The sequence below is a fragment of the Canis lupus genome, chromosome 5 (genome assembly GCF_048164855.1).
Source record: "Canis lupus baileyi chromosome 5, mCanLup2.hap1, whole genome shotgun sequence".
NCBI classification, from domain to species: domain Eukaryota; kingdom Metazoa; phylum Chordata; class Mammalia; order Carnivora; family Canidae; genus Canis; species Canis lupus.
This window is the reverse complement of record NC_132842.1, coordinates 81,717,424-81,740,885: the sequence shown is the minus strand read 5'-3', so window position 1 is coordinate 81,740,885 and position 23,462 is coordinate 81,717,424. Positions and strand designations below refer to the sequence as shown.

The 23,462-nt window shown below is 60.1% G+C and overlaps 1 protein-coding gene and 1 long non-coding RNA gene across 6 annotated transcripts in view; one reads left to right on the top strand and one right to left on the bottom strand.

The window, feature by feature from the left end:
• Window positions 1-21,381, top strand: part of PADI1 (peptidyl arginine deiminase 1) — a 41,138-nt gene extending 19,757 nt beyond the window's left edge. The window contains exons 2-16 of the mRNA XM_072828171.1: window positions 44-224; window positions 1,423-1,495; window positions 2,104-2,165; window positions 3,451-3,568; window positions 3,695-3,820; window positions 5,947-6,119; window positions 6,270-6,373; window positions 7,310-7,433; window positions 7,825-7,932; window positions 9,234-9,385; window positions 13,091-13,235; window positions 14,142-14,235; window positions 15,643-15,722; window positions 16,524-16,649; window positions 19,318-21,381. Coding sequence (XP_072684272.1) covers window positions 44-224; window positions 1,423-1,495; window positions 2,104-2,165; window positions 3,451-3,568; window positions 3,695-3,820; window positions 5,947-6,119; window positions 6,270-6,373; window positions 7,310-7,433; window positions 7,825-7,932; window positions 9,234-9,385; window positions 13,091-13,235; window positions 14,142-14,235; window positions 15,643-15,722; window positions 16,524-16,649; window positions 19,318-19,551 — 1,900 coding nt within the window. The 3' untranslated portion in view covers window positions 19,552-21,381. The remainder of the gene's footprint in view (window positions 1-43; window positions 225-1,422; window positions 1,496-2,103; window positions 2,166-3,450; window positions 3,569-3,694; window positions 3,821-5,946; window positions 6,120-6,269; window positions 6,374-7,309; window positions 7,434-7,824; window positions 7,933-9,233; window positions 9,386-13,090; window positions 13,236-14,141; window positions 14,236-15,642; window positions 15,723-16,523; window positions 16,650-19,317) is intronic.
• LOC140634359 (uncharacterized) lies at window positions 17,816-23,226 on the bottom strand. Of its 5 annotated transcripts, none has more exons than XR_012031872.1 (4): window positions 23,052-23,226; window positions 20,189-20,383; window positions 19,819-19,968; window positions 17,816-19,523 (listed from the first exon to the last, which is right to left on the bottom strand). It is a non-coding gene; the product is annotated as an uncharacterized lncRNA (long non-coding RNA). The 5 variants fall into 5 exon arrangements; XR_012031873.1 differs by having other exon boundaries at window positions 17,816-19,476; XR_012031870.1 differs by having other exon boundaries at window positions 17,816-19,473.
• Window positions 23,227-23,462: the final 236 nt, after the last annotated feature.

The following is a 23,462-nucleotide window of genomic DNA, read 5'->3' as shown; positions in this document are numbered from 1 at the left end:
CCCTCGGGGCCCCCTGGAACCTTTCCTCTCTCCTTTCTGGCAGTGATGTGCCCAAGGGGGCCAAGACCTTCGGGGTCTCTGGGAGCTCTGGAGTGGAGGTGTTTGTGGTCTACGACCCAGCACGGGTGACGGTGCCCCCAGATGAGTCCCGCTGGCCGCTGGCCGCCGACGTGGAGGTGACCCTGTCCGTGGACGCGGCCAGTAAGGACTTGAATGATCTCAAGGTAAGAGGCCACGTCTCCGCGGCCAGGGGCTGCGTCTCCCACCCCCGCCCAAGCACAACCCCATTCACCCATCACTCTCCTCGGCCAGACCCCACGAGGCTCTGATGCCGACACCCGCAGAGCACATCTTGGGGCTGCTCCGCAGACACCCCGGGCACGCAAGCCCACCCGAGCCTGCCACGTCCCCCCGCCACGGGTAGATACTCCCATGAAAACAGCCTGCCGACTCACCCCCTCAAGTTCGCGGGCGCCCTCGTGTTGATCCCTGTGACCCGCCCACGCACAGACCCTAAAGCAAGCCCTACGTGTGGCAGGTGGGGCTCTGTAGCGACACCCCGTGCACACGCACGCACGCACGCACACGTGCCCGAAGACACGGGCGCCTATCCAGATGTCGTGTGTCCCCGCATCGAAGAAGAAAGCTTCTCTTTCACGGACAAGCCCCTCGTCACCCGCCCCCAGGCACCCACCACACACATGGACACCCACTGGTCCGTGGACACGGCCCTTCCTCCCCCGACGGGGAAAAGGCAGAGGCTGTGCAGCTGTTGAGAGCCTGCCCTGGGGCCTGCCCTGGGGCCTGCCATGGGTTCAAATCCTGCCTCCCCTGCTTACGGGCTGCGAGCCGGCAGGGAGCGCCGAGGCCCTCCTGTGAATGGGCCCGGTCTCCTGGGCCCATCTTGGGTGCTCGCTGAGATGGCCTGGGTGGAGCGCTTGGCATGGGTTCTGGACGGTGGGAAAGACTCTGTGGCCATTGAGGTGGGGGTGGGGAGGGCATGTGGTCATTGTTCCCGTTTTACAGATGAAGAAACGGAGGCCTACCAGGCTGAGTGACTTGTCCGTGTCAAAGGCGTCAGCTGCCCCTTCCCTCATTCCTCCTCTCTGACCTCTCCGTGGGCTCCCGAGGGTCCGGCTGTGTCCTGTGGGATCCACCCCGCCCTACTCAGCCCTCCTTGCTCCTCAGCCCAGCCCTGGGGCCAGGGAGGCATGGCCAGCCTCTCTAGCTGGGCAAGGCGGCTCTGAGTCCAGGCCAGGAGCCTAGAACCTTGGACCTTCTGCAGTGGGGAGCACCTAGAGACGCCCAGGCCGCCCCTGCCTCTAAGCGGGACTGTCGGGGTGTCTCCCCACGCCCCCTGCCACTACCATCTCTGAAGGGGTGGCCGTGCCGGCTTAGGGCTGACCGTGTCTGTCCCCACAGGTCAAGGTGTCCTACTTCGGGCAGCACGAGGGCGGTGCCCTGGGCCACAGCGTGCTCTACCTCACTGGCGTCGGTAAGCACCGCCTCCCTGGCTCCCCATGAATCCCCTCACCCTCCACCTTGCCCGCTTGGGGGTCTCAGGGGGCCCCCTGGTGCCAGGCTCATGGCCATCTTCCTCCACCTTGAGGAGCTTCTTCAGAAGCCTTCAATTGACCCAGGGAAGGAGACCCAGCAGTGCTTAGGGCCACCAGAATCCAGAAACGGCACTGCCCACGGCCCAGCAGCTACACCCACGTGGGCCTCCTCCATCCCGAGTCCCACCTGCCACCCCCTGGACTCCAGGGGTCCACGAGCCACCTTCAGCCAGAGCCCGGGCAGGCGGCTCTACGAACTGCAGAACCAGCACCTAGAACCTCAGGCCTTGTCCCCATCGGCCAGAGCCAGGGCCACCAGGAGCCAGCAATCCAGCATCCGTAGATATGCAAGAAATTCAAGGGCCAGAGACTCGGGCCCCCCAGCATCCAGGGCCCCAGGGGGCGGCCACACGGCCTCCTGGGCATTGGTGTGGTCCCCAGATAGGTCCTCCTGGGTCCCGTGGGCAGAGCTCGCCGGGGCCCCGGCCTCAAGGGCGTGAGGACAGAACTGGCTCCGGCTCGGCAGCTGCTCTCCCTCCCTTTTCAGACATCTCCCTGGATGTCGACACGGCTCGCAGGGGCAAGGTGAAGAGGAGCCACGGCGACAAGGTGAAACTCTGCTGGCTCGCCCACGACGGCAGGGCTGGCAGGCGGGCCCGCCTGGGGGCGATGGGTCCGACCGTGTGGGGAGCCCATCTGCAGGCTGCCAGGCTGGGACAAGTGGGCGTAACTTAGACTGTGTGACCGATGTGCCGGGCGACTCGTGCGCGAGCCTCCCTGAGTCCATCTGCTCCGCTTAGGGCTTGGGGTTGGCTCTTTTGCTTGATGCCTCTTCCTTCGCTGTATTTGCACCCCCTCCCCCCGACACGGTAAGTGCCTCATGGAAGGTTGTCAAGTGACTGGCTGAAGTTGAAGGCTGGGAGAAGACAAGGCCTCTGGCAGAGAGGCTGGGTGGACAGGAGGGTGGGGTGGGCTCGAGGCACGACCATATGGGGAGTATCTGAAGCCATCCTGGAAGGGGTAGAAGGTGTAGTTTGTAGGGAAAGAGCCATGAGGATAGGCTTTGAGGACAAGATGAGGAGGGGCAGCCTTGGGGGGTTGTGCGGGTGGCTCACTGCACAAGGTTGCTTGGCTAAGGTGGTGTGTGGGGCTGTGGCACAGGTCACGTCTTGCGCCCTGGCATAGGGCAGCATTTACTAAGAGAGGTGGACATGTGTGTCCCATGGGCTAGCAGTGGCCCTGTGAAGTCCCCCAGATGAGCGTGAATCCCACCCCTGGGACTGGGAGCTGATTTCCCAGAGCCTTCCTTTCCGTGACGCAAGGCAAGCGGGCCCTGCCCTGTGGGGCGTGCGGGGGACTGAGCAGAGGTGTGTCAGGGAGAGCTGCAGTCAGAGGCCGGGCTGCAGCATCCTTCCACCTCAGCTTAGGCCTCCTTGCAGGGCCTGCGGAACTGAGGGTGGGTGCCAGAGATGTCTGCGGGACAGGGCCCGGGAGAGTGCTGAGAGGGGGGACGTTTCCCTGGGATCATCCAGCCAGTGAAGTTCAGGGCAAGGCAGCCTCTGTCCCCCAGGCAGGGCCAAAGCTCAATGGGCTGGTGAAGGTTTTTTCTGGAATAACCTCCCTCCTGAAGGTGGGACACCACCCTTCCTCCTCCAGGGCGATGGCCACTGTGTAAGGTTGCACAGGTTGTTCACTGCAGAAAAGTGGGGTGGATCTGGGTCAAGAGACCTGGAACTCCAGTCTCCAAACCTATGATCCCTCCTTAAATCTTGAAGCAAACCCCGAATACGCAAGTCTCTGTGTTAACAAAGCAGCCGGCCCTGGCCAACTCCAGAGCCCCTTCCCAGGCCCTCTGGGTCCCACTGACCCCCAAAGCCTCTTGTTTTTATTATAGAAAACCTGGCGCTGGGGGCCCGAGGGCTATGGGGCCGTCCTGCTGGTGAACTGTGACCGGGACAGTGTCATGTCCAGAGGGCCCGACCTCACCGACAGCCAGCTGACGTCACTGGACGGTGCGTGACGGAGGGTGTGCGGGGTTGGCCAGGGCAGTGGTGTGGGCAGCAGCGGCTGGGGAGGCGGTGGGGGCGGCCTGTTGGAGGGGCGCAGGGAGGGTGGTCTCAAGGGCACCCGTCCTCCAGACCTGCAGGACATGTCCCCCATGGTGCTGAGCTGTGACGGCCCAGACAGGCTCTTCGACAGCCACAAGCTGGTCCTGAACGTGCCCTTCTCGGACTCCAAGCGAGTGGGGGTCTTCTGTGCTAGGGGTGAGTGGCCTGGTGGGGCTGCTTCCTCCCGGCTCCGCTCATCCTCTGCTCCCCAAAGCCTTTCTTCTCTTACCCCAGCCCCATCTTCCAGCATCTTCCGTAACTCAGCTCGCAGCATGCCACCTAAGAAGGAGGTTCCAAGACGAGTCCCAGGTTTATAGACGGGGTAACGGGCTCGGATGCACGATTCCGCTGTCTGGCGGAGCAGGGATCCGAACCTGGGTCTCCCAAGCACCAAGGCTCCTGCTCTTTCCACGGGTGCCCCGTCCTCTACCCAGGGGGCCGGCTCGAGGGGGAGCGAGAACTCGGGAAGCAGAGGCCCCAGCCAGCCCTGAGGACCCGGCTGCTCTGCTAAGAGATTTTATGAATCACAATCTGTGGCTTTAAAACAAAACAAAAAAACCAATCCTTAATCCTGACCGGCCTGTGTTCATTTTTATAAATAGCAAGAGGCTTCTCCTGCCCTCATCTTTCTCCCCCCTCACCTCCCTCTGTGCAAACGGACCCAGAACTCGTCGTTCTGGCCACACGAGCCTGGCAGGAGCCAGAACCTTCCTCCCAGGCCCAGTCCTGGGAGGTTAGGAGGAGGCGCTGCTTGGAGACACTTCCCGCGACACCAGAACATAAGCAGCGTCTCTGAGTGAAGGGATGACCTTTCCTGCTGAGAAGAAGAGCCTGCCAGGGGGACATTTCCTGGGCACCCCTCGGCGGGGACAGACGGGGGCACAAGTCCTACATACCAGGCGCTTTTGCTTTTTTAAAATTTTAATTTTAATTTCTTCAGACCAGGCTTATTTATTTATTTATTTATTTATTTTTAAAGATTTATTTATTCATGAGAGACACAGAGAGAGAGGCAGGGACACAGGCAGAGGGAGAAGCAGGCTCCATGCACGGAGCCCGACGCGGGACTCGATCCCAGATCCCAGGATCACAGCCTGAGCTGGAGGCAGACACCCAACCACTGAGCCACTCAGGCGTCCCTTTCAATTTATTTTTAAAAGCGCCTGATCTGGGGACCCCTGGGTGGTTCAGCGGTTGGACACCTGCCTTTGGCTCAGGGCGTGACCCCGGGGCCTCGAGATCGAGTCCCGCATCGGGCTCCCTGCATGGGGCCTGCTTCTCCCTCTGCCTGTGTCTCTGCCTCTCTCTCTCTCTCTCATGAATAAATAAATAAAATCTTTAAAAAAAAAAACCCTAACCTTCTAAATAAATATATAAAAATAAAAGTAAATTGAGGTGAAATGCACATAATTGCAAGCAGCCACTTGAACGCGGACAGCTCAGGGGCGCTCCGTGCATCCTCGCTGCTGCGCGACCACCACCTCTTTCTAGCTGCAAGACTCACCCCCACATAAAGCCTCGTGGCCTCAGCACTCAGTCCCCATCCCCTCCCCCGCCCCGCCCCCCGCCGCCCCCAATCCTAGGCAACCAGGACTCTGTCCCTGTGGACGTCCCTACCTGTGTTGGATATTCCCTGTAAATGGAATCACATGATACGTGGCCTTTTGCGTCCGGCGCATAATATTTAGTATTTTCTTTCACTGCGCATAATATTTAGTATTTTCAAGGTTCCTCCCTATGGTAGCGCGTGTCAGTACCTCGTCCCTTTGCGTGGGTAAAAATATCCCTTTCTGTGGACGGGCTATGTTTTGGTTATCCATTGTCCAGTTGATGGACATTTGGGTATTTTTCACCTTTTGTGCCAGCTGCTTTTATCTCTTTACCTGATATTTAAAAAGATTTTATTTTATTTATTTATTCATGAGAGACACACAGAGAGAGGCAGAGACACGGGCAGAGGGAGAAGCAGGCCCCATGCAGGGAGCCCGCTGGGGGACTCGATCCCCGGCCCCGGGATCACACCCTGAGCTGAAGGCAGACGCTCCGCCGCTGAGCCCCCCAGGTGCCCTCTTTATCTGATTTAAGGCTCATGCTGACCTCATGAGACACAGATGAGGAGGTGAGGCTCAGAGAGGCTGAGTCATTGAGCCAGGGTCACACAGCCTGCCCGTGCCAGGGCTCGAGGGGAGCGCAGGTGGCTCTGGCCGGCTCCCCGGCCTCTGGTCTCCTTCCTCCCGTCCGCAGTCCCAGCACGGACGGGCCCTGACTCTGGTTTCCCGTAGGCGGCAATTCCCTCGAGGACTACAAGCAGGTGCTCGGGCCTCAGCGCCTGTCCTATGACGTGGAGCGGCAGCGGGGGGAGCGGAAGATCAACTTCTTTGTGGAGGGACTCGCCTTCCCTGACGCCGATTTCTTGGGGCTGGTGTCCCTCAGCGTCAGCCTGGTGGACACGGGGGTACGTACCGCGTTGGGGGGCTGGGCTAGGGGAGCTGAAGGTTTAGGGGACCAGCCTGGAGCCTCTAGGGCCGGTGGCCGGAGGCCTGGGGGAGCTTGAGGCCTGATGGGGCTCTCTGCAGGGCCCATCTAGTCCTCATTTCCCCCCCAGACCCTGCCTGAGGTGCCCCTCTTCACAGACACCGTGGCCTTCCGCGTGGCTCCCTGGATCATGACCCCCAACACCCAGCCCCCACTGGAGCTGTATGCGTGCAGGTGAGGCCTCACCCCTCCTGCAGCAATCCCACCATCTCTGGCCTCACAGAGACAGGAACAGAACGCTCCTGCCTGGATAGAGGCATCGAGGTCACCCGCGGGTGCAGGCTGGGGCAGGGGGAGCAGGAGGCTGGCTTGGGCCGGTCAGCCCCACCGTATCCTGTGCAGCGAAGGCCCGGCTGAGGTCACCAGCTCTGGCGCCGGGGTCCCTGCTTGTGCAGCCCTAGGATGGCTTGGACCTAGACCGGGTGGCGAGGCCGGGCTCTGCTGAGGCCGTGGGCAGGTGCAGGAGCCTGGGTGCACCCTGCTGTGGGTGTGCCTCTGGGCCTGCAGAGAATGCGGGAGCCCAGCCTCCACATCGGCTGTGGGCCCCCGCCCAGCCCCGGACCCTCGCGCTTCTGCTGTCTCTTGGGTCCCCTGTCAGGCTTGGGCGGGTGAGCCTTGCTTGGCAAGGCCGCTCCGGGTCCCTGTGTCAGAGGTCAGTCCAGTGGACAGGCCCGCAGCTGACCTGGAGCCTACGTCAGGAGGCAGGAAGGTGTGGAGACGTAGGCTTGCTCCGCAGGCGTTCGGAAGAGAAGTCTTTCTTTCCCTTTGCTCAGTGACTGCACCCTGACCCCTGTGCGTAGGCCAAAGGAGCAGGGGTGGCCGGGGCTCCTTGTCCCTGCCCTGCCACCTTAACCCCGTCTGCAGGTGACCTTCTCCCTGGCTGCCCTACTGGCCTTGTGCCCGGCCTTCGGGCTCCACACACCTGGGCTTGCCCCTCCCCTTGCACCCACCCCCTGATAGATCTGGGGACACGATCTGCATCTGCCTTCCTAGGGTAGGGGCTGTGTTTGAAACCCTATACCCAGGGACCACACGGGGCCGAGTGCGGACGGGACCCAGGCCACCATGGTCAGAGGTCATTGTCACGTCCTCTCTCCTCGTTTCTTACAGTGTGGTAGACTCTCATGGCCCAAATAAGAAATTTCTGGAAGACATGTCTGACCTAGCGTTGAAAGCCAACTGCAAGCTGGTCATCTGCCCTCAGGTTGAAAATCGAAATGACCGCTGGATTCAGGTGGGTGCTGGAGCAGTGGGGGTGGCCTGGGATGCCTGGGTCCCCAGCCTTCACCCTGACTTTGGGAAATGGGGACTGCACAGGCTCCGAAGCATCCTTGGTCTCCCGATAGAAGCCAGGCCTCGGTTGGGACGGGGTGGCGAGGCGCAGGCAGCTTAGGGTAATGCCTGCCCACTGCCCACGTCACCCCAGTCTCTCCTGTTTCCCCCAAATGCTTGGGTTCCAGACAGAGTCGTCTCCCAGTTGGGGTCCTAGGAGGCCTCATCTGCACCCCCGAGGCACGTACCCCCAGGTCTTAGGGGGCAGCTGGGGCCCCGTCCTGGTCCAGGTCACCTCATTAGGCAAATCACACTCCGGGACACCGCTGTGATCTCTTCTTCTCCCCTCCCAGGACGAGATGGAGTTTGGCTACACGGAGGCCCCTCACAAAGCCTTCCCAGTGGTCTTTGACTCCCCCCGAAACCGAGGTCTGAAGCATTTCCCTTATAAGCGGATCCTGGTATGTGGCAAAGGGCAGAGTGGGGGTCCCTTGGGTGGCTCCCCCTATAGCACCCTGCAATCGGCCTTCCCTGGTCCTGGTCTTTGTCCTTAGGGGGCGAAAGGGACACGAGTGGAGGGCATGCAAATGACATGCAAATTACATGCGAGTGGCATGCAAATGACATGCAAATCCCCCCTGTTCCAGGAGGGACAGGAGTAAAGTCCTCCTGGGGAGCCCTCCTCCCCCATGTGGGTGGGGGCCAGCAGGGGAGTTAGCTCTGGGGAGACCAAACTGCCTTTTGTGGGAGATGCACCGTTCGTCAGCTCTCACGACTGGCTTTCATGAGGCGGGGCCTCTTCCCAGGTAACAAGTGTTTTCTGAACACCTGCTGCTGCCAGGCCCCATGCTGCCTCTCACGCGCAGGATGGGGACAGAGCCGCCCCGGCCACCGAGCTACCGTGTGTTCCAGGCCCCCGGCCCTAGCTCTATAGATCACCCCCCAATCCTGAGCCCTGTGGATAGCTGCTGTTTTGATCCCCTCTTTCCCCGAGGCCTGGAGAGGTTAAGTAACTCAGCCTGGGCCACGCAGCTCGTGGCACCGAGATGCAAAACCAAGGGACTGTCTCCGCAGCCCCCCCACTAGGCGGCTCTGCCTGTTTACGGGCTCCCACACCCCCGGCACCAGCACTGTGCCCGTGTCCAAGTGGGGGCCGTGAGCGGGGAGTCCGGGAGCTCATGATGGGCACCCAGAGCGGGGCGCCAACCTCAGCCAGAGGGGCCGGGGCCGGGTCCCAGTGCAGGTGACAGCGAGCCCTGCGGGGTGACTCTGTATCAGCCAAGGGCCTGACCCCAAGCCCAGGCTCGCCCTGGCCTGGACGTCCCCTGCTGGTCTCTGCCCTCATCGTTACTCCGTCCCCCCTCCCCTTGCTCTGCGTCTAACTTGCTGTTCTTTTCCTGCCTGGAAGCGGAGGCAGGATTTTCCGACCCTCTCTCCTCCTAACACGGGTGCTCAGAGCTGCGGCCGTTTCCGAGCGTGCAGCCTGGCGAGCACCTGCAGGGGCCGGTGTGCTGCGTGCTTGTCACCTCTCACTTCAAAGTAGTGTCTGGTTTCTGCTTGGACTTCTGCGTTGACCTATGAGTTCTCTAGAAGCAGCGTGTTGCCTGGTTTCCCAACAGTCGGGGATTTTTTGAGTTACCGTCCTGTTTCGGGCTTGGACTTTAATTGCACCCCCACCCCAGCCCCTACCCCACAGCTGTCACTTCCTGTCCTAACTGACCCCTCATTCTGGGGTGGGGGGGGCTTGCTGGTCCTCCCCTAGGGTCCCGACTTTGGATACGTAACCCGGGAGATCCTGTTCGCCGGCGCCTCCAGCCTTGACTCTTTCGGCAACCTGGACGTCAGCCCGCCGGTCACCGTGGGCGGCAAGGAGTACCCCCTGGGCCGCATCCTCATCGGCAGCAGCTTCCCCAAGTGAGAGGCCTGGCGGGAGGTGGGGGGCGCGTAGGGACCCCCCTACATACACCCTCCAGGTCTCTGGTCTGAGAAACAGTCTTAATTCCCGTGAGCGGTCCTGCAGTCAAAGACTGAGACCTAGAATCTTAGATTTGAAAGCTTCTGGAATCTTTGGAGAAAACTCACGAACTAGTGACTCCCGGTCTCGGGCCTGCCTAGTATTTCGTGAGCCTCATTAGTCACCCACTACGTATGTAGGGGGAGGCCTTACGTAAAAAGCCCGATTTCCAGTTTCTTCTGAAACATCGGACTTGCCAGATGGTGCAGAGAGGCAGGAGATGCACCCGGTGACCCGTCCCAGGAGGAGGTTAAAATAGCTGCTGTTCTAGCAGCAGCTGAAAGGGCTCGCAGGTCACCATGTGGCTACAGGCGAACGGCACGACACCAGGGCGGTGGAGGTGACTTGTGGGTCCCTCCCTGGACAGCTGTCATCAGGCAGGACACAGGGGATTTAGAGGTTAGTGCTTAGACAGGTGACAGTACCTGCTAAATCCCGCCGAACGGGCCCCCACCCTGCCTGCAGGCCACCCAACAACAGGGTGCGCGGCATAGGGATCCTGGGGGGGCCGTTTGTTTCCTGCCTGGGGCGTCAGCACACGCCAGGCACCAGAGGCCACCTTCTCCTTTGGGTGTGGGTGGGCATGGAAACCAGGTGAAAATGTGAAGCCCTGACTGACACCCAGAGTGGCCAGGCAGTGACAGGAAGGCCACTCAGCCTTGAGCGGTGGCCCTGGTGGCCTCAGGGCTGCGCCCAGGCGAGGCAGGGTCTCCTGGCACCGACACCAGGCACGTAGCTGGGTGGCCAAGCTGGGTAGAGCAAGAGGAATGCTCACCTTGCGGGTGACTCATGCTCAGACACCATCCGGGTCCCGATCCGCTGCCCCAGAGGTAGAAGGACCTTGGGGCCTCTGCCGGGTGCTGGGTGGTCATCCCGCACTCCAGAGGGGGACCCAGGAGGAAGGAGCGCAAGCTTCGGAGCATGCGTGGACTTGGATTTGAGTCCTACCTCTGCCACATACGAGTCACCTGTTTTTGGGGTCTACCACCTAAGCAGGCCTGACGACAGTGCCTGGCATGCAGTGGGTGCTCAACAAACTCATTCGAAGCTATTACCCTCATGCCCAGGATGTGCCAGGCACGCTGGAAGACACGGGGGTATATTAGGGCACGACAGATATGTTATGAAATGAACACGCTATTTTATACCCCTGCCTCAGTTTCCCGTCTGTGAAATGGGTCTATTAAAAAAAAATCTCTGTGCTAGCTGCATAATCAGCACGAGTGTGGACGAAGAATTCATGATAACCGCCTTCTGAACGTGCAGGTATTGTTTACCTGGGCCCCGGCCGGGGGTCAGCCACGCAGCAGGTTGGAACTCATTGGACCACAGGTTATTAATCACCTACTACTACGTACCGGGAACATAAGGATTTAGCCGTCACCTCATTTAATTCTTGGAACAGCCCTATGAGGCTGGGACGATTGTTATTCCCATTTCACAGATGAGGAAGCTGAGGCTCGGAAAAGTGAATGGAGTGCACTCATTCGTGCGTTTGTTCACTGATTGTGGAAATGTTTCCTGAGCTTTCCCACATGCCAGGTCTGCGGCCCTGGATAAAAGAAATGTTCTAGAAGCTACTGGGCTCAGAGCAGGGGCTGGGGATAGGGACGGGGTGGGGGACCTCCAGCGGCCCAGCCCACCAGCCGTTGTGTCGACACCAGGAACGAGGTCCTCGGTAAACGGAGGGGGTGAGGCTCGGAGAGCGACAGCCACCGCCCAGGGTCCCACAGCGAGTTAGCGCTCTCGTCAGAATCCAGAGCTCCCTCGGCCGGGCTCATGTGAAGGTAGCGCTCAGCCTGCCGCCCGGGCGCCTGCCTCAACCTCTTCCTGACGTCAGCCGTGGGCAAACAGACACCCCACGTTCGTCCTCGCAGGGAGGAACAGACGGCGGGCGGGCCTAGTAGATGGGTCGGTGATGTCAGATAAGGGAGGCCCTGCCGAGAAGCTGGCATGGAAACGGAGCCCCGAGAGAAGCGAGGGCCTTAAAGATGTGGGTATTTGGGACGGAGAAGCGCCAAGGAGCGGAGGTGGGCCGTGCAAAGGCCCTGAGGTAGGAGTGTGCGGGACATGAGAGGGGCCGCAAGGAGACCTGCGGGCTGGAGTGGCGTGAGCCAGGAGGGGCGTGGGGGTGGGGGGTCAGAGAGCTCAGCAAGGCCCCCTTCAGATCATGACCTGCGCCTGGTATTTGTAGGGATGTCGGGGCCTCAGGCCAGCACCCCCTCCACCCTCCGCTCCCGTATCTAAGATCATCTTTAAGCAGGTCTGCCCCCTGGTGGTGACTCGGAGGGCAGGTCAGCCTCTGCTGGCTGGGACCCCTGCCTCAACCTCCCCGAGTTCCCTGCTCAGGAGCGGGTTCTGGAGCCTCACTCTTCACCCTCTCAGTGTGTTTAAGGCGTCTTTTTAACTCGCCGGCACTGTCTTCAAATAACAGGAATATAAGAGATGTGTTTGCCCGCAATCCCATCCCCCAGAGCAAGTTAATGTTGTCATTTGTCACTGCCCAGCGTCGAGTCTATGACATGATTGGGTGACAGGGACCATGGACTGTCCCTCCCCGCCAGCCCCCCGGGAGCTCACGTTCTGGTGTCTGACATCAGACAGCATGCGAGGTGTCAAGCGTGCTAGCTAGCACCCCATACGGTAAAGAAACACAGAGCCGGGAAGGGGATTAAGGGATTGTAGCAATTTTCAAAGGTCTCCTAGAGAAAGAGGGTGACATTTGAGTTCAACCTTGAAGATGGAAGTGACCATGGGGTGACGGGGCGTGGGAAAGAATTCCTGGTACAGAGGACAGCATGTGCAAAGGCCCTGAGGCAGGGCTGTCCCCGGTATGGTCAAGGGGCAGCAGGAGAAGGTGCTGTCCCAGGGGAAGGTGGAGAGGGCCCAGAGTATACAAGACATTGTTCTGACTTTGGACAAGTCACCCCCTTGAACTTGCAGGGCCTTGGCTGCCCCATCTGTGAAATGGGGACATGGCCTTGCCCAAGGCAGTGTTGAAATCCCTGCGCACGTGCAGGCGGCTTTCAGTGACGTCTCCTCCCACAGCCCTGAGACCCCAGCTCCCGAGACCCCCTCCCTGTCCCCTCCCTCTGCTGGTCCAGGGCTCATTTCAGGAAGTGCTGAGGATCAGACAGGCGGCGTCGTGCACAGATGACGGGGCAGTGGTTCTCTTGCACACGAATGTCTGCCTCCCAGGGGGTGCAGGGCCCCACTTTGGGAGACGCTGGGCCGAGGGAGGGGCTGGGCGTCTTGGGCAGAGGCAGGCCCTCCGAGTCCCGGGACGTGGGGTGAGGGTCTGTTGTTCCCTTTAGCAAGCGGAGCTCGCTTGTTTGAGTCTCTAGTGGGAGGAGCGGCCAGGACCTTCCTGGCCTCGCGGAGGATGCTTTGTGGCAGGAGGGGGCGGACTGTCTGGGATGATGCTCAGGATGCACAGTGAGCTCCTGGGAGCACCGGGCCGGGGGGCAGGAAGGGGGGACGAACGACGACCCGTTCGGAGGGATGTCACGAAGCTCAGACAGCGGTGGGGGGCTCAGGACGTGCACCCGCGGGGAGCCAGCAGCCCATCGGCCTGAGCTGACCCTGCTCTCTCCCTCCTGCCCCAGGTCCGGTGGGAGGCGAATGACCAAGGTGGTGCGGGACTTCCTACAGGCCCAGCAGGTGCAGGCGCCCGTGGAGCTCTACTCCGACTGGCTGTCCGTGGGCCACGTGGACGAGTTCCTGAGCTTCGTGCCCACCTCTGACCAAAAGGTGCGTCCCCTCTCCTCCTGCCTGGGCCACCCCTGCCCCTACCCAGCCTGAGGGGATGGGAGAGGGCAAGGCCGCCTGGAACCAGCTCACCACCTCTGTGCGTAGTGGGCTCAGAGCCAGGGCACCCTGGGAACCAGATGGTGTTAACCAGGGGAGGGGGGCTTCCTGGAGGAGGTCAGAGCTCCTCAGGAGGGCACTGATGGGCTCCACTGCTCATACACTCGCTCTCACGTTGCTGAGTGTTTGCTCTGATCCAAACCTCTCAGCCTGGACCAGGGAATGACAACGCTGATGATAATAATTGGTAACATGTAGGGAGCACCTATGATGTGCGTGTCCTTTATTTTATTATTTTATTTTATTTTATTTTATTTTATTTTATTTTATTTTATTTTATTATTTTATTTATTTATTTATTTATTTATTTGTTTATTTATTTTATTGTTTTATTTTATTTATTTTATTTTTTGTTCATTTGCTTTAGTTTATTTAATCCTCTAACAGTTCCATATGATCATGATCCCCATTTTGCAGATGGAAAAACTGAGGCTCAGAAGGACAATTACGGGTAGGGTGAGATTCAAAACCTGAGACAGAGGGCTTGGCCCCCTTGCAGAGTGGGGCCCAGGCCTCAGAGGGCAGGTGGCCCGGGAGGGGAGACCTCCCAGCAACCCCTGGCTGAGTTCCCTGGGAGACAAGGGCAGCCGGGCAAAAAGAATGGCTTGGACAAAGGCCTGGGCCATGAAGCAGCTTGGAGAATTAGGGGAATTGCGGAGAGGTCTTTGTGGCTGGTAGGTGGGACCCATGTGTGGTCTGGCCTCTGAACTCAGGCCCCTCCTGGGTTTGGGGTCTCCTGCGTCCAGGGGGATCCTGTCCACTGAGCAGTCCTCCCTCCCTCTGTGCCAGGGCTTCCGGCTGCTCCTGGCAAGCCCCAGTGCTTGCCTCGAACTGTTCCAAGAGAAGAAAGACGAGGGGTATGGGGAGGCCGCCCAGTTTGATGGTGAGTGCCAACGACCCGGTCACTTGTGGGGACCCCATCCTCTGGGAGCCAGCCCTGGGCACCGGCCTGCCTTTCGTGGCTAGGCCTGTTAGCAGGCCCTTTGCCTTGCTCGTCAGCTCAGAGCCGGACCTCGCTGTTCCCCCGACATCCTCACCTGGTTGCTAAGGATGAGGGCCCTCGGGCTGCCCTCCACTGGGCCCGGCAGGGGAGCCAGGAGGTCAGTGGACTGGCCCAGGCACACGCAGGGGGTGGCCTCCTCTGCAAGACTGGGCGGCTCCTGGCCACACCCCAGGAGGGGCACCACCGGAAAGAGTGTGCACCCTGCTGATCTCGTACCCTCCCCCATCCCTTTCCCCGGAGGCTCCGAGAGGAGTGCTTGGCCCAGGACTTTCCCTGGGATGTGGGATGAGGGATGCGGATGCAGGATGTGGAATGTGGATGTGGGATGTCGGACGCAGATGTCAGATGTGGATGCGTGATGTGGATGTGAGATGCGGGATGAGGGATGTGGATGTGGGATGTGGATGAGGATGCGGGATGTGGATGTGGATGCGAGATGTGTGATGTGGGATGCGGGATGCGGATGTAGGATGTGGGATGCGGATGTGGGATATGGGATGTGGATGCGGGATGTGGGATGCAGATGAAGATGCAGGATGTGGGACGCGGATGTGGGATATGGGATGTGAAATGTGGGATGCAGATGCAGGATGTGGGATGCGAGATGTGGGATATGGGATGCGGATGTGGAATGCGGGATGCAGATGCAGGATGTGGGAGGCGGATGCAGGATGCGGATGTGGGATGCAGGATGCATAGGGCTCTGGGCTCAAGAGTGGAAGAGGTGAGAAGCCAGGTGGGTGGTCAGAGCCCCGCTGTGGACCTGCCTCTGGGAGCTGACAGACGGTCCAAGGGCCTGGCTGGCCCCCTTGAGCCCCACCCCCACCCCCCCATGGATCTCATCACTCTCACCTGGAAGGGATGTGGCAGTGCTTCAGGACCTGGGTTCGAGTCCTGATCTTGCCGTTAGTGGCTGCGAGATCAAGATTGCATTCGAAACCGCTCAGTGCCTCAGTTTCCTCTTCTCTGAATTGGGGGTGATAATGAACCCACCTAGCCTCGTTTTGAAGATTAATCATAACCTTAGTGGGGTGCCAGAGCGTGGTGGGAGGCCAGTGACGGTAGCTGTGCTGTAATCACATAGTACCGAGCCACGACCCCCTGCCCGAGGAGCCCCTGCACTTGCAGCCAGAGCCTGAGGGCAGGGTCCCCAGGCTTTCTCCATCCTAGCTTCAGCCCCCGGCCCTGAGGTGGGAGAACAATCCTGGCCCAGGTGCTGCGGCCCCAGGCCCGAGATGGCCCTGGGCAGTCCGCCCTGAGCCCCGTCCTGCCTTCTTTCTCTCGCAGGGTTAAGGCACCAGGTGAACAGAAGCATTAATGAGATGCTGGCGGACCATCGCCTCAGGAACGACAGTCTCTATGTACAGGTGAGGCGGCCCGCCGCTCGCTCTTGAGGGTCCCCACACCTCCCAGCAGAAGCTGCCCCAGGAACTGCTGGGGTGGGGGTCAGGGGCTCAGCCCCAGGGCCTCTGACTGTCCTGTGGGTAGGCTAGGGCCTCTGCCGCAGGGAACCCCCAGTCTGATGGAGGAGACAGCAGGGGCCTCAGGGAGCGCCCAGTCGGATGAGGGAGATCTAGGTCTACTGGGGCGGGGGGGGGGGGGGGGGGGGGAGTGATGAGTTTCCGGAAGCAGAGTGAATTGGGAGAGATGTGGTGGAGAAATGGGGCCCCGTGGGGTGAGTGGTGGGGTGGGTAGGAGTTAAGGGGACCTGGCCAGGGGACACCAGGCGGGAGGGGGTCTCTGGAAGGGGCAGGGCTGGAGCCGGCCGCATGCAAGGTGCAGGCCGGGTGCAGAGCTGGAGCTCAGGAAACGGAGGGGGCCCTTCGCTTCTCCTGAGTGGAGCCTGGCCCTCTCCCAAACTGCCGACATGGACAGGGGTACGCGCCGCGCCGTGGCCGGGGCCGTGTGGTGTAGCGGCAAGCGCCTTTTGGAACCAGAAACTGTCAGGATCCAAATCCCAGCTCTGCTGCCTCCTAGCTCTCTGCCCTCGGGCGGATCACTCGTGACTCAGTTTCCCCATCTGGGAGGGGCACACAGCTATTGGGAGGACGGATGGAGAGTGCCTGGGTGCCCGGCGCTCTGTGGGGGCCTGGCACGCAGTGGGAGTCCAGCCAGCGTTAGAGGCCCCCTGGCTCCCCGGGTGCGCCCCCTCTCTCCCCCTCCCCCAGAAATGCATCGACTGGAACCGGGAGGTGCTGAAGCGGGAGCTGGGCCTGAGCGAGCGGGACATCGTGGACATCCCCCAGCTCTTCTCCCTCAAGGGCTCCTACGCAGAAGCCTTCTTCCCTGACATGGTGAGAGCGCAGAAGGAGGTCGTGGCCTGTCCCTGGGGCCCGGCAGGGTCCGGAGGGGTGTCAGTAGGGGTTCCAGGGGACAAGCGCCTCCTGCCCCACGCAGACGGGCACAGAGGCTGGGGAGGCCTGGTGGACCTCTCCCGCGTGTGTTTGGTTTCTGCGCAGGTATAGAGCATCTCCATCGGTGGCTCTCAACCGGGCGATTTTGCCCCCTCGAGGGCATCTTATTGCCACAGGGAGGGGCGTGCTGCTGGCATCTAGTGGGTGCAGGCCAGGGATGCTGCTAAACCTCCTTCGGTGCCGACGGCAGCCCCACAACTTAGGCCTCTTTTCCCTCCCAAGTGGAAAAAAGAAGCGTGTTTTGGTTTCGGTGTTTTCAGGCTTCCAACTGTGGGCCTCAGCTGCGCGCTCTTCCCCGCACCCCGGCCCCCAGCCGGCTGCTCCCCAGTGCGGCTCCCGTGGCGGGCAGGCCGGCGCAGGGTGGCGGCTTCCCTGGCTGTCATTAAGTCAGGCCGCTGACAAGCAGATGCACAGATGTGATCTCACTGGGGTGGCCTCTGGGAGGGGCCGGGCGATGCTATCTGCCCTGCGCTAGCTAAACCATTAACACCTTGGGAAAGGATGTCAGGGTGGTGGCAGCTTGTGGAGTGGCTCCCCAGGATGGGAGACCTTCCCTCGTCAGCCTGGGCCCTTTCATCCCTGTCACTGGACAAGCCGAAGGGTGGGGGTGCGTCCTGATCCTGACTGGAGGCACGTATCCGGGGTGGGGCTTCCCTGCCCGGATTTGCGCTCACTCCTGACTCCTCACTGTGGGGTCCTGGTAGAGACCTCCAAGGCAGGGCTTCATCACCTTGGCTCTGCTGATTTTGGGCCCGAATCCTTTGCTGAGGGGCTGTCCTGTGCATCATGGGATGGCTGAGTGTCCCTGTCCCCTGCCCACTACATGTCATTAGCACCCCCCTCATTGTGAACACCCAGATGTCCTAGGGACAAAATCACCCTGGCTGGGAGCCACTGCTCGAGGGCGGTGCTGTCTCTTAGAAGTGTCTCAGATGATGGAAACGTTCTGTGTCTGCACAATACGACACGGGAGCCCCTAAACCGCATGTGGCTACTGAGCACTTAAAATGTGGCTAGTGTGGCTGGGAATGAAATTTGTACTTTTATTTCATTTAAATTTCAACTGCTGCATGTGGCCAGTGGCTGCCTTACTGGTCAGGGAAGGATTAAGGGGCATCCAGGCTCTGGTTCTGGCTGAAGGTTAGGGGAGGGCCTGGGCCAGAGCCCATGACCTTGGCCAGCCCTCTCTGGGCTGTGGCCTTGCCCACACCAGCTGGGAGCCCCGACCCCAACACGCACCCCTCTGTGGGGATCTCTGAGCTTTGGTCCAGACCCCGCTAAAGGATCCCAGTACGTCCTCAGGGGAGAGCCCATGGGGGACACTCCCTTAACCCCCTCATTTGTTAGATGGGGAGACAGGCCCTCTGAGGAGGGTGCTTGCCTGGCCTGAGGTCACCCAGCACATGAGGAGCCTCCCATCTCCTGAGTTCTCATCTAGGAAGAAGCAGACCCAGACTGGCTCCCCTCCTGGCCTTTTGTGCCTCTACGTGCCCCACTTCACTCAGCACATCCCAGCCCATCAGGGGGCACGTGGGTAGCTCAGGACCAAGGCCCTGGCACTGACCCCAGAGGATCCTCCAGCTTCATGATGGCCCTGCAGGGCAGACCTGATGGTGACAGGGCCACGGCATGGAGAATGTGAGAGCGCAGAGTCTAGGGCAGCCCATCCCGTGCTGAGATGACCCAGCACTACCCTCCAGACAGCAGGTCCAGAGGGTCCCCTTTGAACTCCAAGCACAGCTCCTCTGGCCATCAATGTAAGGCCGAGGTCTTCTCTGAGACCCTTCCATACCCTGCCCTGGGGAGGCCTCCCTTCCGCAGGGTTAGGGCCCTCAGCCAGGGAAGCAGGAGATGTCCCCAAGGGCTCCTAGCCCCTCGCCCCAACTCCTCGGCTCCCCCAGGCAGCTGTAGTGCTATACGTTGGTGGAGTATAAAGAGTGTGAGTTTGGGCATGAGTTAGACCCACATCGAATTTTAATCTCTCCGTTCTCTGATTGTGTGGCCTGGATTATGTTACTAACCTTCCCAGCCACTGACTCAGAGGGAGGAGTGAGGTTTAGTGATGATGTATCTGGCACACAGGAGATGTTCAATAAACCATAACACTTATCAGGGCTTCCCGGGAAAGGTGAGCAAGCTGTGCACTGCACAAGGGCTCCACACCTGTAAGGACGTGCACGCTGTAGACCTCATAGGTATTTGTTGTCTGAAGTTTGTGGCAGATGATGGTAAAATCTTGTTCTAACATTTATTTTCCAACAATTTATGTTGGAAAATTGACCATTTTCTGATAGATGGAAGAAAGTATTGGAGGAATACTTTCATTCCTATAAAGCTGCCATGGGTGTTCCCGGCAGCCCCACCTGGTATGAATCCTCTCTTCCAACCACAAATCCGTTTCTTTTCTCCATAGACCCTAGTTTTGGAGCAAGTGCCCATCCTGGTGGCCCAGGGATGCTGATGAGGATGGGCCAGGCCTGGGGATGGGTCCCCCATGTGTAGAGCATCCCCAGCCAGCAGGGCTCCCCTCTCGCCTTCTCTTCTGCAGGTCAACATGGTGGTCTTGGGCAAGTACCTGGGCATCCCCAAGCCCTTCGGGCCCATCATCAACGGCCAGTGCTGCCTGGAGGAGAAGGTGCGGTCCCTGCTGGAGCCGCTGGGCCTCCACTGTATCTTCATTGATGACTATTTGTTCTACCACGAGCTGCTGGGGGAGATCCACTGTGGCACCAACGTGCGCCGGCGGCCTTTCTCCTTCAAGTGGTGGCACATGGTGCCCTGAGCCCACCTCCACCCGCCATCCTCTGTGCCCACCTGCCAGGGAACCCCGCCAGGGTGAGGGCGAGGAGCCTCCACCCGGCCTCCATCCTCTCAGGGGAGCCTCAGGTGCATCTTCCCGGGTCCTGGACACGTGCTGGCCACCGCAGGCCCCGGGGTACAGCCACAGACACCACGCACCCTCATCCCTGGAGTGGCCGCCCCAGCCCAAGGACTGTCCTCATTCTTCCCTCCCTCTTCCTGATCCGAGGTTCTGGAAAAGAGCAACCACCTTAACATATTCAAGGATGGCCGTGCGTGGTCATGGTCGTGCTGGGTCCTTGCTCCTCTGTGCTGATATTCCTTTCGTGTCTGCACCAGGAATGGGGCCCAGAGGGCCTGAGCTCAGGGGTGGGGGCCTGGGTCCGGGCACCTGTGGTTCCTGTCAGAGCAGGAGCAGAGAGGTGGGGCACCCCCTTTTCTCTCCCAGCTGTTGCCCCCATGCAGGGGACCCTCAAGCTGTGACCTCCTGGCACCCCTCAGCCGTATTTATAGAGGCCAATAAGCACAGGAAGGCCGAGCATCTGAGGGCCTGTCCTAAAAAGAAAAGGCAACAAAACCCCTTTAATGCCTGACTCCAGCCTCAGAAGGGTGCTTGTTACCTGTGTAGGAAGCCTTTAATTACGAGTGCTGGCAGCTTCCGGCCCCCAAACGCTGTGAGGCCAGAGAGGCCTCCGGGGGCCACCCAGAGGAAGGCTGGCAGGCGGGAGGCCAGGGTGGTGGACGAGCCTCAGGGCCTGGCCTCTGTGTCCCAGGTGTCCTCGCTTCGGGTTTTGTACCCTGAATGTGAAGGGGGGCTGGCGGTTCCAGATGTCACAGGGGGCAAGGGCCCAGAGGTTAGGAGAGGGTGGGGGGGCCATTAGGTTATCTCTGAAGGTGGGGTTTAATTTCCTTTAATTGTCTTTAATTATTCCCCTTGGTCCCACTGGCAGTGGGAGGAACGGCTTGCCCAGTCCCTCTTGGCAGCCCCGAGACCCTGCGTGTCACCTGGGTTTCCCTATAGAGTGACCCCCCTCCTCCGGCAGGCCTGTGTCCCCTCCCAGAGAGGGGAAGAGAGTTGCTACCAGGGTGCGGGGTGGCTAAGAGCCTGGCCCCGGGTGAGGTCACCAGGATGTGTACAGGCAGGTCGGCTTGGCCGGTGCCTGGCGAGAGGTATCCTTCTCCAGCCCCAGGCAGGCATGGGCACAAAGGACCCAGCCTGCCCCCTCCCACCATTGCCTCTGGGGCCATCCTGGCGGCTCTCGGCCCTAGCCCTCCACCACCGGGGCTTTACAGAAGCCCCTGGTAAGACTGGGGCCGGGCCAGCCAGCCCCTGGTAAACTCTGTGAGCCACGGACTACTTAGCAATCAGAAACTTCCATGGAAACCCAAGATCTGAAGCGGATAAAATCAGGACTGCTATGGTTTAAGGCGGTGGGGGTGCTGTACCTGGGTCCTCCCCTTCCAGAAGACTCTGAGGACCCCACTCACAAGTCCCTGGTCTAACTTTTGCACTTTCTGCTCATAACCATGACCCAGCCTAGACTGAGCCAAGGAGAGAAGGGAGCTCTTTGGGGGCCAAGAGCCTGCAGCCAGGGTTGAGGTTCTCCAGGGAAAGGCTGTGGGTGGAAGGGCAGGGGCATTGCAGAGTGATAGGGAGGGCGGGGAGCAGGCCTTCTAGAGCTGCCCTGGGCGTGGGAAGCTCTGGAATTGCTGCTAGAGTTGTCGGAGGGCCCTAAAGTCCCCTCTGAGAATGTTCTGGACGACTGATCACCTCCTGCTTGATTAATAAAAATGTCAACATGCATTTCTTCAAGTGGCTGCCTCCTTAGTGTCTGTTTGTTGGGCTGTAGGGAGGAGGGGAGGAGCGAGGGGGGCCCTCCTTCCAGTTCTCCCCACTGTGCCCCAGCTCCTTGGCTCAACTTCCGCTGGCCACGGGCAGTTCCTACCTGGCTGGGAGAGCCCCAGGGCCAGTCAGTGCCAGGCAGGCAGGCAGGTAGGCTGATTCAGCAGGATGGCTGGCACAGGCCCATCGCTCTGAGGCCAAGTGCCCGGCTGAGATGGATATCAGGGGATGGGTGGGGCCTGCCTCTTCTTTCCCTAGGCTATCTCTTCCATCTCTCAGAGCGAAGGCAGAGGCAGGAGATCCTCCAGTGGGACTGGTGCCCAGGGCCAAAGGCCACTAGGATTCCCTTTCATTCCTGCCTCTAAAGCTTGCAGGTTACCCAGCCTCAGTGGTCTGATTTCAGGGACCTGGAAATATCACCCCCTCTCATCCTACACACTGGCTGCTGCCTCAGATTCTATCCTCTGACACTCATTCACTTTATTTTACCTTTTGTTATGGACTAAAAGGCAAAAAGCTGCTGCCCATCAGTCATCGACACTTTAGTCTGAATGAACCACAGATGGGTTTCTAAAACCTGGTATTAACAGGGGAGAGGCGAAGGCTTGGGTCTATTTCCGAAGGGAGATACAGGGCTCTAAGGCGGAAGCTGGTCCTGCCCCCAGCACTGTGGGCCAGTCCCCAGGAGGAAGCCCCCACTTTCTGCAGCAATTCCCCAGTTGTGCTCATAGGCGGGTAGGGAGACTGTTTGGGGCTTCCTCCTGAGTCCAGATCTGAGTCTGCCATCAAGCCATTTTCTAGCCAAAGAAGTAAAGCTGTCATTGAATTCAGCAGCCCAGCATCTCCCCTTGGGAACACCCTTCCCAGACTCTGGGATAGAAGAGCACCATTCTTAGAGTCCTGCTGAAGATCCTTGAGCTGCTGGGCGTGCACCCACTGGGGACACTGGGAAGCAGGTCCTTGTCCCTACCCTGCCTCAGACTGGCAGCATCGCCAGAGAGAAGGGAGGAAGCTTCTATTCAGCACCTTTGGAGCCTGGCTGGGTAGGGTGTGTCCCCGCCATTATCTCTGCCGGGCTGGTGATTAGCCACATTTTCTACAGATGAGGAAACCGAGGCTCAGAGAGAGGGAACCTATCACCCAAGGCCACATAGCTGATGCATGGTGGAGTCGGGGTCCCCAAGACCCCTCTCCTGAGAGCCCTTGCTCCTGCTGCTTCAGGTGGCCAAATGCCTCCTCTGGCCTCAGTTTCCCCCCCTCACAAGTGAGCCTTCCTGCTCCGACATTCTAAGTTCTTCCTGGCCAGAGAGGGCCACCCACCCCTTCCACAGGCTTTTGCCATGTGGTCAGAGTGACAACGCCAGTAATAGAACGAGGCCGGGCTCCACACTAGAGCTCTGCCCACGTGGGCCCATGTGAGCCCTGCAACAGCGTTTTCAGAGGCGGCAGGTGAGGCACAGAGCAATGAAGCCACTTGTCCCCAGCCACGCAGCAGCCAGCACGAGGCTGAGGCAGAGCTGCCTCCAGTCCTGCTTCCACGCTCCATGCTCTTAAGAAAAAGGCAGGTGTTTCTCAAAGTTTCTCACGATGCTTTGGGGGTGCTTATGAAAAAAATCCCGATGCCAGGAGGCACCCCTTACCCGCTGTGTCAGGCTGGAGGTGGGGCCTGGGAGCCTGCATGTTCACCAGCTCCTCCAGCAGGGTGGAGAGCTCCCCGCTAAACCGTATCAGCTCTGGAAATGCAGGAAAGGGGGGTGAGGAGGAGGAGTGTGGGAAGTGAGGAGGGTGCCCAGGTCAGCGCCCCACATCTTCGCCTCCCCCCGCCCCCACCCCCCAGGCCCTGGTGCCCCAGCCCCGGTGCCTGCGGGGACTCGCTCCCTTGGAGGGAGAAACGGACGCCCTCCGTGCTGGGGGCGGAGCAACAGGCTCTTATGCAAATGAAGGGTTGCTTCTGGCCAATCCTGAGCTCCCGGCTCTGGGAAGGGGCTGGGCTTCCAGGACGGGAGCCAATGAGCTAGCAGCCTGGGCCGGGAGGCGGGGCCAGGGCCTTT